At 37.1% G+C, this 15,431-nt stretch overlaps 1 protein-coding gene across 6 annotated transcripts in view; it reads right to left on the bottom strand.

Annotated features, from left to right (window-relative positions):
- The window catches only part of PDE1A (phosphodiesterase 1A), a 385,412-nt gene that overhangs the window by 100,282 nt on the left and 269,699 nt on the right, over positions 1 to 15,431 (bottom strand). For all 6 annotated transcript variants that reach the window (XM_012468608.3, XM_012468605.2, XM_012468607.2 and 3 more), the window contains one exon: positions 2,026 to 2,208. In XM_012468608.3, the coding sequence (XP_012324031.2) occupies positions 2,026 to 2,208 (183 nt within the window). The remainder of the gene's footprint in view (positions 1 to 2,025; positions 2,209 to 15,431) is intronic.

Raw genomic sequence — 15,431 nt, 5'->3', positions numbered from 1 at the left:
ATGTTCTTAGCACATTGATTTCTTAAAGACTGCTTACTAATTTAGTTACCTTAAGTACAACTTGATACTTTCATAAGCTACTAAATAAAATGTATTTTACGTAACATATGAAATAATTGAAATTTAGCATATTCATATGTATTTTATATATTATAGCCTTCTCTTGAATGGAAATGGAAATTCAGTTGATCTTCCTCCACAGTTTACATTTTTTCCCAGTTTGCCAAGTTCTGCAATTTTTTTTTAAACAAAAAGGCAAAATATACATTCCTTTGGCAAATCAAACATACTCTCATGTTTTATCTGTGATTCTCTCACAGATTTTCTGATGTACTATTTAGTTTTTTTTTAATTTGATGCTAGAGAAAAGTCATCTTTAAATTGCATAGTGTATTTAACCATCTTTAAGTTGTATAATATATTTCATGCCATGCATTCTCATTTACACTTACAGATATTCATCTAATTGTGCAGTTTTGAGTGAGTTTCTTAATCCTGAGTTCTAATTTGATTGCACTGTGGTCTGAGAGACTGTTAGGATTTCCGTTCTTTTGCATTTGCTGAGGAGTATTTTACTTCCAAAATTATGTGGTCAATTTTAGCATAAGTGTGATGTGGTGCTGAGAAGAATGTATATTCTGTGGTTTTGGGGTTGAGAGTTCTGTAGATGTCTATTAGGTGCTCTTGGTCCAGATCTGAGTTCAGGTCCTAGATATCCTTGTTAATTTTCTGTCTCGTTGATCTGTCTAGTATTGACATTGGGGTGTTAAAGTCTCCCACTATTATTGTATGGGAGTCTAAGTCTCTTTGCAGGTCATTAAGAACTTGCTTTATGTATCTGGGTGCTCCTGTACTGAGTGCATATATATTTGGGATAGTTAGCTTTTCTTGTTGCATTAATCCCTTTACCATTATGTAACGCCCTTCTTTGTCTCTTTTGATCTTTGTTGGTTTAAAGTGTGTATTATCAGAGACTAGATTGCAACCCCTACTTTTTTTTTTTTGCTCTCCATTTGCTTGGTAAATTTTCCTCCATCCCTTTATTTTGAAATTCAAATATGCTTTCCATTGTCCCTTTAGCAGAAAAAAATTAAAGTTTGTAATGTTTATTAAAAGTAATGCCTAGAGATAACAGAAGATGAGAAAGAATGCATTTTCTCTAAAATTTAATTTTAAGCATATTGGCAAAAACGTTTCTCTGTTCCTCAACTTTATTAGTTTCTAAAATATTCAAATAATCCTTCTACATATAATTTCATATAATTCTTTTTTAATCTAAGGGATTTCAGATAACTACTTTTCAATTTTGTCAAACATAAAATGTTCATTTTGGGTCTTTTTGTAGTTTTAGTTCTAGGAAACATCTTGTTTCCTCAATGGAAGAACAAGCTGTATTCTTAAGGGTTGAAAGAATGTAAAATCGGGTCATATTAACAAGTGTTTTGCATTGGAGACTCTGATGATGTAAGTAGGCATTTCTAGGGGCCATCAAATATCCCTTGACATATTCAGTGACAGAAATGTTGAAAAAAGAAAAACTTATCAAAAGTGATGATGATAGAGATTTCCTCCCATTATGGAAAGATGGGAAGAGCATGGTCTTCTGTCTTTATGGCAGAGAAAGGCCTGAGTGATTCTGACAAGTGGATTGCTACCCAGTGTAGAATGTATTTAATGAAATGTTACCTTTTATTCAGGTAAAATTAGTTGTGTAACATATACATGTGTCAGAATTATTTTTAAACAATTGTTCACAAAGGTTCATTTGAGGAGAAAGGCCGTTCGAAAGTTTTTGCTTTCACTCTTCATGTCAACTTAAAATAAATAAAAAGAATGCATCCAGGACCAGGTGTTTTTGTTATGGGTAAGTTCATGATAAAGTCCCAAATTTGTTCATTCTAGTTATAATTATGATTGCAGTTTTCCTCAATAAGTGAAATACAGACTGCTCATACCTTTGATAAAATGTGCCTATCTACTGCCTTTCAAATATTATTGTCTTGGAATACCAACAATTTCACTTACCTTTCCACAAAAATTCCAGCTTGAACAGCATGCACAATGCTCCGAAATTTGGGTTTTTCCTCAGGTTTCTTTTTTGTCATCCCCATTTTCCGTGTAAAGGTAGATGCCAACCAGTCCCGGACTTCAGATGGGACTGAGTCAGTCTGAATGTCACTGAGCTCATCTTCAGTATCCAGAAGTCTTCTACAAAAATTTATACAGATTAAACATTTTAAAAAAGTGAAGAAAAACGGGTAACAAGAAAGCAAGTATTGCAATGGGATGTAAAATATAGCCGATCACTCTCTGATTATTCCTTAAGATGTACTCTCTAAAGAAAGAAAAAAAAATTCATTAACATTTGGAAAGCTCTTAATTTCTCAAATGGATCATACAAAGGCAACAACTAATAGATTTGAGCATTTGCAGTTTCCCAAACATTTCAGTGCAATTATACACCAGTCTAGAAGTACCTACTGTAAATATCTTTAGTGTGCTATTCTAATAATGAATAAAACTAAGGAAAGATAGGGAAGAGAATTCATAAACAGATGTCTGCTATTAAAGGAAACAACTGAAATGGAAAGAAAAAGGAGGGATTGAATTTATAATGGTTGTCATATATTTAATAATCTTGTGTATACCTTACACATAGTACATGCTATTTGAATAAGGCTTTGCAATTTATAAAAAGTCATTCATAGGTGCTATTTCATTGAATAAATACCTCTGAATTTCAGGAAAACAACAACTTAAGTGTTCTAAAAGATCCATTTAATCAATATCACAGATTATAAAAGGAAAAAGAAAAGAATGAAAACACATGAGAATAGATTATGTTTAAAGCTCATTTCAGGTGACCAAACAGTCTAAAGGGAAAAGACACCTCCAGTGGGGTGAAGAGCTCATGGGTTTACAACTGCTGGCCAAGGAAATCAACTCAGTGAGTGAGGCAGTGAACAGGAACTGAAACCACGACCATGCTCCTGTATAAGCTCCAGGTAGATAATGTTGACTGGACTGCTGAGTAACAACAGCTGCCATTAAAGAGGAAACTAAGGAAACACCATTGTTTTAATGCTGGTCAGCTTCAGCTGTCAGGAACTTCCTGAAGGTCTGAACTGGCAACATCCCAGAGATTCCCCACCAGATACAGAAACAGCTTGCAGAATAGTTGAGCTCTGCCTCCAGGAAGAACACAGGCCAGCTCTGCCTGTCATTTGACTCCGTTCTTTCCTTATCTGTGCACCAACCCAAAAACTCATTTGGCACATGTTAGCTTTAACCTTTGGGTTTCATCTGCTTTTGAAAATATCTTTGCACAGACCTAGGCCTAAGGATTATGAGCAGATGTTGGAAGGTGGCCAGAGATGGCTGTACATACATGCTAATGCCTCGGAAACAAGGCACAGGCCATCTCAAGAAGCAGGGACAAAACAAAGGACAAAAAACAAGATATCTCCACAAAGATCTCAACCTGGCCAAAGAGAGGCCCAAAAAGTAATATGCAGAAGAGCAATTCTTTGTGTTCCTTTAAATCATCTCCCACATGTGCTGCTGTTTTCTATAAACTTGCAGAAGATAGTCATTTGCCAATATTTCTTTTCCATGATATTAAACAAGCATGAATGCATTTATAAGATGCCTTATGAAAAAAATAAACATAAGTGCTGGAGTCACAAAGATACATGTATACATATAAAGATGAAAAAGATTTAGAGTTGGATGTTAATACTGATTGATACTTACAAGATTTTTAACTTTCTTTCTGATCTTACATTTTGATGATTTTGATTTACCCCTAAACCACTGAACTTGAAAATTAAAGTAAAATTGTTTGTTTCCCTTTTTGCCCGTTTGAATTTAGATTCCTTGGCCCATTTCAGCAACTCACTAAACTACATGGCTTGAAAATTTCATTACTTTAAAGATTATGCCATTTCTACTATATCTTATGCAGTGATCAAATACAACCACAGGGTAGGTAGGACAGGTGGAATAGGAATCATTGTGGTGTAATCTTGTGATGTCACCATGTTTCAAGTATTCCAATGCAGCCTAGTTTTGTCAGCTAATCTCCTTAGAATGACAGAAACCTGGCTGTGGGTGCCAATTTCTCCACTGTCAATTTCCTGTTGATGGCTTTAAGGCTATATGTTCTATACTCATAAATGATGCAAGAGAGATCATCAAACAAGACAAAACCAGCATATGGAAGTGATATTCCACATAGTGGAGTGGTACTTAGGAGGCTGGCAATCCTTAATCATGATACATGAGGTTATTCACTGAGAAGAAAGTGCATATAATTTTAGGGAGAAAGAATGATATGGATTAATCAGGGATATACAAATAAAGAAAAGAGTGCGTTAAGGGAAGAGTGTGGAGTATGGTGTTGTATAAGTTGAAAAGGGAATCTTGCAAAAGCAACAACTGTCTCTGTAAGGTTTAACTTTATGTGTTGACATAGGTAGGTTACGGTGGCCAGTAGTTTGGTCAAACACCAAAGTTAATGTTGCTGTGAAAGTATTTTTTAGATGTGATTAACATTTAAATAAGTAGACTTTGAGTAAAGCAGATTATCCTTTAAATTATGGATAAGCTTCATCTAACCAGTTGAAAACCTTAAGAAAAAAGAAAAAGTCCCCAAAGAGAAAGAAATTCAGCTTTCAGACTGTCTTTGAAATGAAGTCTGCAACACTGACTCCTGCCAGGGTTTCCAGCCTGCCAGTTTGCCTTGCAAATTTCAGACTTGCCAGCACCAATAATCACATGAGCCCCTCCCTAGAATATACCTCTCTCTCTCTCTCTCTCTCTCTCTCTCGTGCATGTGTTGTTGTGTACCTGTTGGTTTGGATAAGAAATAATCTTTCCATCATTTATGAACACTGTGTGATAACTACCAGTGTAGGTTATAAACAAAATAGAAGATAAAGACTCAGTTCTCCATTAATATTCACTTAATAGAACATAACAGTCCTATTTCTTGTGTAAAAATACTATTTGCAATGGACTAAAATGCCTTTTTAGCAATTACATATCTAAACACAATACTGTTTACACATTACAGAATTATTGTCAACCTAAATGAAGTGATTAAAAATTGAAAAAATTAGAACGGTCACCTCTCAGGTAGAATTTATATTTTAAAAGAAAAAGACTGAAAATAAAATAATGTAATATAAGGTTAATTATGAGAGGAAATGCTACTTTAGATCAGATGATAAGAGAGTTAAGACCTGAAGAATGAGAAAGAATTAGATATAGGAAAGTCTGGGGGAAGTGTGTTCTATCTATTCCAGATAGAAAGAAGGGCAAGCACAAAGGCCCGAGGCAGCATCAGTATGGGCATGTTTGAGGAACAGGAAGGAGGCCAAATCTGGTGGAGTCTACTGAGTGAGAGAGAGAATGACTCAAGTTGAGAGACAAACAGAGCTATAAGTCAGCTAATACCAGGCCTGGGAAGGATTCTGTCGTATTTGCAATGGCAAGTCATTGTATTGTTTTAAGCAGAATGTGATACGATTTATGTGTCTAAAAGACTAGTGTACATGCTATAGGAGGAATAGAAAAAGTTGTATAAGAATGGTGTTTTGAATTTAGTTAAGAGGCTACTGTTAACTGAGCACAATTGCAAAAATGGTCTTTTATTTTGGAAGTTCACTACTTTTCAAAGACCCTAATTGGTATTGAGTTGGGCATCATTTTTTCTGTAAACATATGTCTCAAAGTGTTAATGGTATATTATTAATGTTTTCTCAGATTATACTATTTTTTCTGTTCCATTTGTTTGGTTCTCTTCTTTGGGGAAATAGATTATGCCTATCAGGGATCTCTTTTTATCTAGTTTCCATATCTATCATTTTTCCACTAAACCTTTTTTGGAAAAATTAATCTCTTAATCTTACACTGTTTTGTTTACCTTTTTCTTTTTTAAAAAACCTTTAAAGTGTTTTATTTGTAAAATACTATACTGTGTTTTCAGCAATGTCTCTTTTAAGTTTTGTGACTTTGAGCTTGGCTATCTCTACTGGGTAGCCTAGTTTTCCTCCTCCATTTGCTGACCGACTTGTGTGTACCCACGTTTCACCTCCTCATATTATCATATTATTTATCTCTTGAAATCTTTTTCTTTGTCTTAATTGTATTTTTTTTTTTCTACAGAATTGATGATTTCATGAAGTTCTTGAGTTCTTAGGATGAGGGCACAGATTTGTACATTCTGCTGGCATGAGATCTTTGTCATGTGTTTTTCCCTATCCTTTCCACCTTTGTTCTTGTGGTATTTTTGGTATGGATTCTGTGTTCGTTTCTTTTTGAGACTTGTTCAGTATTGTATGAGAGAACTTCTTTCCAAATCAGAAGGTTGAAGAGAAGGACCAGGAGAACAGGTACAGAAGAATGGAAGTGAATCTGGGTATGAGTTCAGATGTCTGTCCCTGAGTGTAAGAACTGACTTAAATTTCTCCTCAGCTGACAGAAATAGTAACTGCAGGTCTGTTTCTCAAAGATTTTTCTCTGCTCTATAGCATGACTGCAACAATGGCCTTTGAGATCTCCATCTGCCTGTGCATACATCTTTGCTACTCCAGTGTGTGAAATGCGGGAAGCCTCTATAGTCAGTCAACATACCTTGACCTTTTCATTCTGGACGAGAAGTTTCTAATTTTTCCTTTTTGATTGAGTGTGATTATCTAGAGAATTCTGTACTATGCTATCGCTGCCTGAGAGCCCAATCTCAGGCACTTTCTTCATTTAGACTTTATTATTTAGGCTTACAGAAAAATCGAGTGTATAGTACAGAGAATTCCCATTCATCTCATCTCCACACCCACTTTCACAGTTCCCCTATTATCGACATCTGGTATTATTGTGGTACAGTTATTTCAGTTGATGAGCCAATGTTAATGCATAATTATTAATTAATATCCATAGTTTACATGAGGACTCACACTTTCTGTTGTACATTCTTGGGTTTTGATAAATGTATAATAACATATATCTACCATTACAGTATCATACAGGGTAGTTTCTGCCCTAAAAAACTCGCTATACTTCATCTATTCAGCCTTCCTTCCCTCACTTCTGGTCCCTGGCAACTATTATCTTTTGCTGTCTCCTTAGTTTGGCCTTTTCATCAGATACTTAGTATCATATAGTAAAAGGCTAGACTTTTTAATATTGGCTTGCATGTCTTTTCATGGCTTGATGGCTAATTTATATTGCTAAATAATATTCTGATGTATGCATAGATAGTTTCTCTATGCATTCTACTATTGGAGGACATCTTGGTTTCTCTGAGATTTGGCAATTATGAATAAAGCTTCTATAAACAGCTGCAGGTTTTTTCATTTGAGTAAATGCCAAGGAACACAATGGCTGGATGGTATAATAAGTGTTTAGTTTTGCAAAAACTGCCAAACTGTCTTGCTATACCATTTTGCATTCCCACCTGCAATGAATGAGCCAGAGGCCAAGCTGCCATCATCTCTTGCCTGGCCTACTGTGGTGCCTGCTAACTGGTCTCCTCCTCTTGCTCCTGACCTCTGTCAGTCTCTTCTTCCTACTACAGCCAGAATTCCTCTTTTAAAGTTTAAGTCAAACCACAATGCCTAATTCATAAAGCCCCACATTAAGCTAAGTCTCCAAGCTCACCTTTTAACCAGCTCCCCTGTATTCATTTTGCTCCAGCAACACTAGCCTTGCTTGATGCAAAGCTGCCAAGCTTCCTTTTGCTTCAGGGCCTGTGTACTTGCTATTCCCTCTACTTAGAATCTTGTACTCAAGATATTTGTGAATCATTTCTTTACTGCATTTAGGTGCAGAGGGCATCCCTGCACTCATCCCCAATAGTAAACATTTTTATTTTGTCGTTTTATCCTGCTCTAGTCTTCACTTTTTTTTATTTGGAGACAGATTCTCACTGTGTCATGCAAGCTGGAGTGCAGGGGCCTGATGTTGGCTCACTGCAGCCTCCGCCTCCTGTGTTCAAGCGATTCTCCTGCCTCAGCCTCTCAAGTTGCTGGGATTACAGGCACATGTCACCATGCCCAGCTAATTTTTATTGTATTTTTAGTAGAGACGGGGTTAGGTTTTGCCATGTTGGCCAGGCTGATCTTACACTCTTGACCTCAAGTGATCCACCCGCCTTGGCCTCCCAAAGTGCTGGTATTGTATACAGGCATGAGCCACCATGTCCGACCTTATCCTGCTATAGTCTCCTTAGCACTGACCACTACTAGATGCCATATCATAGTCCACTGGGTTGTTTGTTCATTTTATGCTTACAGCCTAGCAGCCTGGGAAGCAAACACCTAGAGACCAGAAAGTTGGCCTTCTGTTGTTCACTGCTGTATCAACAGCTTCTAAAATCATGTGTGACACAGAGCAGGGGGTCAATATATATCCATTGAATGGCTATAAAATGTTCAGAAATATTTACAGTAGACTAACTGTAAGTGATTACCTTCATGAGTGGAGTAAGGATGGAAACGGTAGAAGTTTTAGTGTATAATCCTGTGCTATTTGATTGATATAATCAAATTTATTGCTGCTTATGCAGCAACATCTTGGAAGCAAATTCACTGCTGCCAATCATCTCCTTCACTGCCTTTAGATTAAGTTGTTCTTAAATAATCATGTTGCATATTTTTGAAACAAATTGTGGGGAAACATTCATTTGGTGTAGAAAAAAAACTAAACATTTTTGATGGCATTTTGAATTAAATTCACAGGAAAGAAAACTTTAAAAATTTGTATGCATTGTTTATATGCCTTTAGCCAAGAAACTCAGTATTTCTGTCAAATACTAGCGCTTTTGTGCTCATTTATCACACAGAGTAAGAAACTTCTAATGAAGACATAAGTAAGTTGACACAGGTTCAGTAAGATAATTATTCCAGTTTGGAGAAAAGAAAGTTGAAAAACAGGTAGATCAAACCTAAATTAGGATAAATTTTTAAAATAAACTAATAAACCCAAAGACATGTTTCTCCCTACTCCCCTCCATTTACCTCTTCTTACTTATTCATTTTCCCTTTTTCTCATACCCGTCTTGTACTCTGTCTTCTTCCTACTGAGCACCATGAGCAGTTCCTCAAGTTTCATCTGACCATGCTAGACAGCACAGGAACAAAAACTACAATGCAGTATGGACTAGCCATCGCTGTCCTGGACTTTTCATAGACAGAGAATTATTATACATAATTTTCCTATATGTTTATCTAAGACATGAAAATATCTGAATACTTGTGTAAGATTATACCACATGTAAAACATATAGGACTACATTTTGTTCTTATTTCATTTTTGAAAGAAATTTGTGCAAGGAAGATGATAAAATAGTATCTCAAATATCATAATTAATTTTGTTTTAAAAACATCTAATAGCTTCATTACTCTTTATTCTAATGTTAAAGGGCAGACTGTGCATAATCATTTACATTGTAGATGCTTTTTAAAAATGAAGACTTTGTGTTTAAGAAACACACAACATGAAAAAATTATGACTGGTACATTTTCCTTAAGATTCTTAAAATGTGTCATGACCAGCCTGGCCAATATGGTGAAACCCTGTCATGACTAAAAATACAAAAATTTAGCCAAGTGTGGTGGCACACGCTTGTAATCTCAGCTACTGGGGAGGCTGAGACAGGAGAATTGCTTGAACCCAGGAGACGGAGGTTGAAGTGAGCTGAGATTGTGCTACTGCACTCCAGCCTGGGACACAGCAAAACTCAAAAAAAAAAAAAAAAAATGGAATTCTTAAAATGTGCTATACAGAAAAAGAAATGATAAAGAATATATGTGTAAAATGTTATCACTGTTTACTTCTGAAAAATACTTCCACTGGTGTTTGATATCCCTTTAGTTTTAGTCCCAGAGGAATCAATAAAGCATAAAGTCAAGGGCTCCTAAACATGGCCTGGGTGCAGATGGGGGCCAGTGAACTGTGAAAACTGACCAATTTTCCAATTCATCCAATCTGTGAATCAACTGATCCTTTGGAGCTATTTATAATCCAGATTTTCTCTTGAAATCAGATGACACAACTCCCAAAGGGCTTATATTTTGAACTAAAAAGTTTGCAGGGAAGGGAAGTAAAGAAGGAGGCAGCCACGGAAGGAGAGGTCATGGGATTTTGACTCTTACAATTACACGTCAGTGAAAATATTTCTATCCACAGTGGACTCTTGGAAAATGATTACACCCGTGTACTGATGTGGTTATTTCCAGGCAATTGGTACCCACAATTATATCTACTAAGTGCTAAAATTCAAGTGCTAGGTGTGATTAAGAGAAACTGGTTTCTCAAGTTTGCAGTATTCTTTTCCTGCTTTAGTATTCTTATAAAGGACATATTTCACCCAGCAATGAACACATTTAGTTCTGCCCCTAACATTGGATGGGCCCAGGGTAGAAGCATAATTTATCCAAATACCATTTAACTAAATATTTTAAACTTATATATGAGGTGAATATACTGCTCTATGTTTTATCCTTCTACCTTTTAATAAGTTTCATAAAAAACAGACAAGTTGGGTGAACTGAAAGTTCTCAGCTCCTTGTGTGACAGCACTGGGCCAGCCACCTGAAGCTCCACTCTGCACCGCAGGTAGAAACCTCAGCCCCCAAGTACAATTTCCAGCAACCTACCTAACCTTGAAAGGAGCTGCTTCTTGGCCACCCCTTGGTTTGAAAGGGTATAACACCAATGGTGTCCTGGGTCCCTTGGGAAAAAAGACCCAATAAGAAAGCCCAGTAAGATGTAGGAGACAGGTATGGGCATCTTTGGGAAGAGAATTCTGGGGTCTTCTGCCTAAAATATGGTAAAGAAACATACAGGGAAGGGCAGGTAATTCCAGGGTCCTATAGTACCTGGAGGGGAAAGAAATCCATGGGTTCCAGTTTCTTCTTGGTCTTGCAGGGGCACACCATGTGGAGGGGAACACCAAAGAGAACCCTTGTCAGGCCCCCTGAAGTGGGGAATGGTGCCCAGGGAAGCAGCTTCATTGGCCTGGGGCTAAGAGTGGTACTGAACTCATATGTTGCAAATATCTTCAAGGACAGCTAGAGGAATTAAGGGTGGTTCATCTTTCCATAGTAGGAATATTCTTTTTGGAGTAAGTTATTTCCTCATAGGAGAGTCCATTAGTATCATTTCTTTGCTTAACCTATGCCTGTGTTCTGAGGAAGACTTAATTATTATTGCTACTTGTATTTTACTGATAAATAGACTGAAGCACAGACATCTTGAGTGATTTGCTCAAAGTCATACAATCAGGAATGTCCATGCCACATTTTTTGCTCACGAATGTCTGGTTTCAGTGTCTGAGTTACTGACTGATGTTATCCTCCACTTTAAGCGCATATTTTTCTTACTAAGTACCCAGACTGCCTTCATATTCGGTCCATACTAATGCCAGTAATCATTTTCTCTATCTCATTTCTGCCTTGAAACTTAGTGTTAAAAATAATTGACCTTAAAAAGTCTTAAAGGAGTTTGATTTATCAGGAAATTTTTAGTTAGAGGAAGCTTAAATTTATTTTCCAATGCTGGTATGTTAAGTTGTTTTCTTTTAGAGAAATACACCTGGATGATTTCAGGACACTTTCAAGTACAATAAATTAAATGTCAGGATGGAAAAAGGTAATACATTTGAAATGCCATATCTACTTGTCAGTAACCTGCTTCCTAAGTGCTAAATACATTTGAATTCTTTCTTTCAGGCCACCACTGAAGCATGTTTATTTATTCCCTGTTTTGTTTCAAAAAGAATTTAAAATGGCAGGCTTATAAATTTATCTCAGCAACTTTTTAAAAAAACAGTTTCCTGATAGATTTGTTCAACGTTCCTCTGGTATTGTTAGCCCCTCCCCACTTTTTTTAATTGTGAGAAGATGACCATTGTATATGAGTGGCTATGAAGACCGAACTTTTGGGTGGAGAAGTCATTTATGCCAACCTTAGCTTAGTTACCAAAAGGCCAATCTTTATGTAAACGAGGTCAACTAAGGCTAATGTTGAAGTTAGATGTGGCTTTCTCCAAGGTAAGGTCTAAGGAGTGCTTGGTGCCTCCTCTGTACCCACCATAGGAAGCAAAGGTGGAGGCAATGGAGGTCCTGTCCCCCAGGACAGGCAGAAAGGGCCCAAAGAATGTTGAGGGAAAGGGTCTTAGAGAGACCCTTTTGCTTAGAGAGCTGGGATCAAGTTGCTTAGAGAGCTGGGATCAAGATTGTATTTTTGGAGTCATTTGGGGATGGAAATTGAGATAATGGGTGAGGCAGAAAATTGCCCAAGGCCTTGCTGATGACTCTTGGCTTCCAACCAGAAAATCCTCTTGGCTCAAAAACATTTTTGGAAATATTCCATTAGGCACAGAATCTAATGCTTCACTAATTTCCAAATGTTGATTAATAAGCATCCTCTGTAGTTAGAAAGACTGCCTCCGGAGTCAAACTCCTGGCTTTATCACCTATCAAATGTTTAGTCTTGGAAAAAATATTTCATCTGCATGAGTCTTAATTCCTTTGTCAGCACAAAAAAGACAATACTAATAGTATGCCTACTGGTGATGTTGTGAAGATGAAATGGATAAGTGCAGAGAAAGCACTTAGAAGAGCATCTGCTCATCTGTTACAGAGAAAGCAAGCCCTTGGTAAACATCTCACTACCTACACATCTGCATGAATTAGTCTAAGCAGATTTCCTTTTTCTAACACTTAGAACAAGGAGGGCCTCATGGGAATGAAAGTGTTGAAGACATTGTGGGAAGAAGTTGATCAAAATGGACTTTGGGGAACCAAAGAATAAAGTAAGGATTCTACGGGTTGTGAAGAGGCAGTGGGAGAGATCTCCAAAGCTAGTTTTTACCTACTTTAAAATGTTCCCTAGTGGAGTAGGAAAATTCATAAAGGGAGAAAGCAGAATAATGTTACCAGGTCTGAGGGGAGTGGGAATGGAGAATTATTTTTCAATGGGTACAGAGTTTCTGTTGGATGATTAAAGAACTTCTGGAGACAGATGATGGCGGTGGTTGCATAACATTGTAAATGTACTTCATTCCACTGAATTTTACACTGAAAAATAGTTAAATGGTAAATTCTGTTATGTATATTTTATCACAATAAAACAATATTTTTCTAGTATTGTCTTCCTGCTGCACCTTCCAGAGAACAGATATGTTGCCTCTTCTAACTGGGGAAATGAGACATAGGAGAAGGGCATTCCGTGCTCCATCTGTGTCCCTCCAAGGATTACTAACAGGTGCAGACTGGACAAAAAGGGTGGGGCTGCAGCTCCCAGATTAAGGCTAAGGGCCTATGGTTTCCCAGACCTGGGAGAGGGGACCAAACCACGGACCAAAGGACAGGTCTGGTCTCCCAGGAACCCAAGACTTGTTGCTGTGAGGTACTGCTAAGCTCCAGTTCAGCACCTCTTGCTTATTGCCTCTATTTCCTGATGAAATTTCCTGGAGGTTGGATTGGGGAGCATTTTAGCACAAAGTTATCTTATATTCAGCTTGGAACAACACTGGGAGCATAGTCTTGACAAGATCTTAAATTTCTAACCATCAAATTTATAATGTTCTCTCTGTTTCTCTTTTGTGTGTGTGTGTGTGTGTGTGTGTGTGTGTGTGTGTGTGAGTGTGTGTTCATGTGGTCTCATTGTGACATCCTCAAATAGAGCAGTTTCAAATTGTGGTCACTAGACCAGAATAATTAGCATCACCTGGGAACTCGTTAGAAATGAAACTTCCCATGCTCTAAGACCAATTGAATCAGAAAGTCTGGGAGTGAGACCCAGCACCCTGTTTTAACAAGCCCTTCAGGTGATTTCAATGACTACTAATGTTTGAGAACACTGTTCTTCATTCACAGCTTGCCAATTAATGGAAGCTGTCTACCAAGAAAATATGTTTTACTTCTTTTCTATGACATGTACTGAATGGCACTGCTTATTTCCTTATGCACATTATTTCACTGTCAGTGATGAGGCATATTGGTGAATTACATAGGGAGGAACAGTCAGAAGAGTCCCCATGAAAGTATTTTAATTAATGAATCTTTTATAATGATGTTACAAATGGAAATTATCTGTGTGTTACTTGATTGCAAACTTAAAAAGTCCATTTCCAACAGACCACGGGTGGTGAATGTGTCCTTAGTAGAGCAGGGTATATTTGGAAGACAAGAGTGTAAGGGGAGAAAAGGAATATATTTCTTTCTAAACCCATGAGGCCAAAATAGTGGAGATGATGACAACTGGAAGGTAACAGTAGCCAAACAGAATAGTGAAATAAGTATCAGTGTATATAGTGTGTCCTGCATAAATATTTGTTGAATAAATGAATAAAAGTATAAAATCTTAGGCATAGGGTCTCTGGTTTCAGGGATTTTTAAAAATATTCAGGTATTTGCACTAGTTAGGTATTAGCCCAGATGAGGAATAAAGTCATACTTATTTGTTTTGATGCATATGTTATATATGTCAATGTTTTCAGTCACGTTCTGTTTCACGTAGGAAAAGATGATATTTTTCATGTGTAAAAAATATTTTTAAAAAACAATTAAAAAAGTATTTGCTGCTATCCTGTATCTCTTTGTATATATGATCAGCCATGAATTCACTCACTGACTCAAGTTGTAAATGACACACAATAGCCTGAAGGAGGAAATAATCCATGTCCCATGGAAGGAAGAAAGACCTAGGAAAAGATAATTGAAGAATATGTGATGAGTCTGAACAAAATTCCTATTCCTATGATTATCTGAAAACACTCCAGGTTAATGAAAAGGAGTCAGAAAGAAAGGCAGGAGAGATCTTGAGAAAGGACGCTGAATCTTGCCTGACCTCCTATCCAAGACAAACCATGAGGAGGGTGGGAGCATGCTCCAGGCAAGTTTCCAGGATCCTGGAGCAGAAGCCAGCTGAATGCCCCACCCTGTCTCCAGCCTTTACTCCTGGGTGGAACCTGCAGGACAGAAAGGTCCCTGTGAGGAACTGACTGATGTGTGTCTAGACAGATAGGCCTGAGACAGCCTCACAGACAATGTTGACTCCAGCTAAACTGATGAAGATGAAAATGAGTTAACAGAGATGGAGAGTAGACAGAATGAAAATATATTTGGAAGTAGGCATACAAATATGGTCAAGAATGTACTAATATCTTTGTATGTAGAAAAATTTAAGTCCCTGATTTCTAGTACTTGATACTTGCTCAATAAATACCTATGTTGTTTGACTTTATGATGGGATCAATGTTTTGAAGTTTACCTTGGAAACTTAGCCTATTACCTCATTTTATGAAAAAATGGTTTATGAATTCTTAGTAGCTAACTTAGAAATCAAACATTTGCATTAGGATTTATTGTTAGGATAAAGTGACTCCTGGGAAGGATTAGAGATGAAGAACATGAATTTGGAA

This window comes from Aotus nancymaae, unplaced genomic scaffold (assembly GCF_030222135.1).
Source record: "Aotus nancymaae isolate 86718 unplaced genomic scaffold, 86718_ANA_hifiasm-v0.15.2.pri h1tg000008l, whole genome shotgun sequence".
In the NCBI taxonomy this organism is placed as follows: domain Eukaryota; kingdom Metazoa; phylum Chordata; class Mammalia; order Primates; family Aotidae; genus Aotus; species Aotus nancymaae.
Note: the sequence above shows the minus strand (reverse complement) of the source record. Positions and strands in the feature narration are given on the sequence as shown.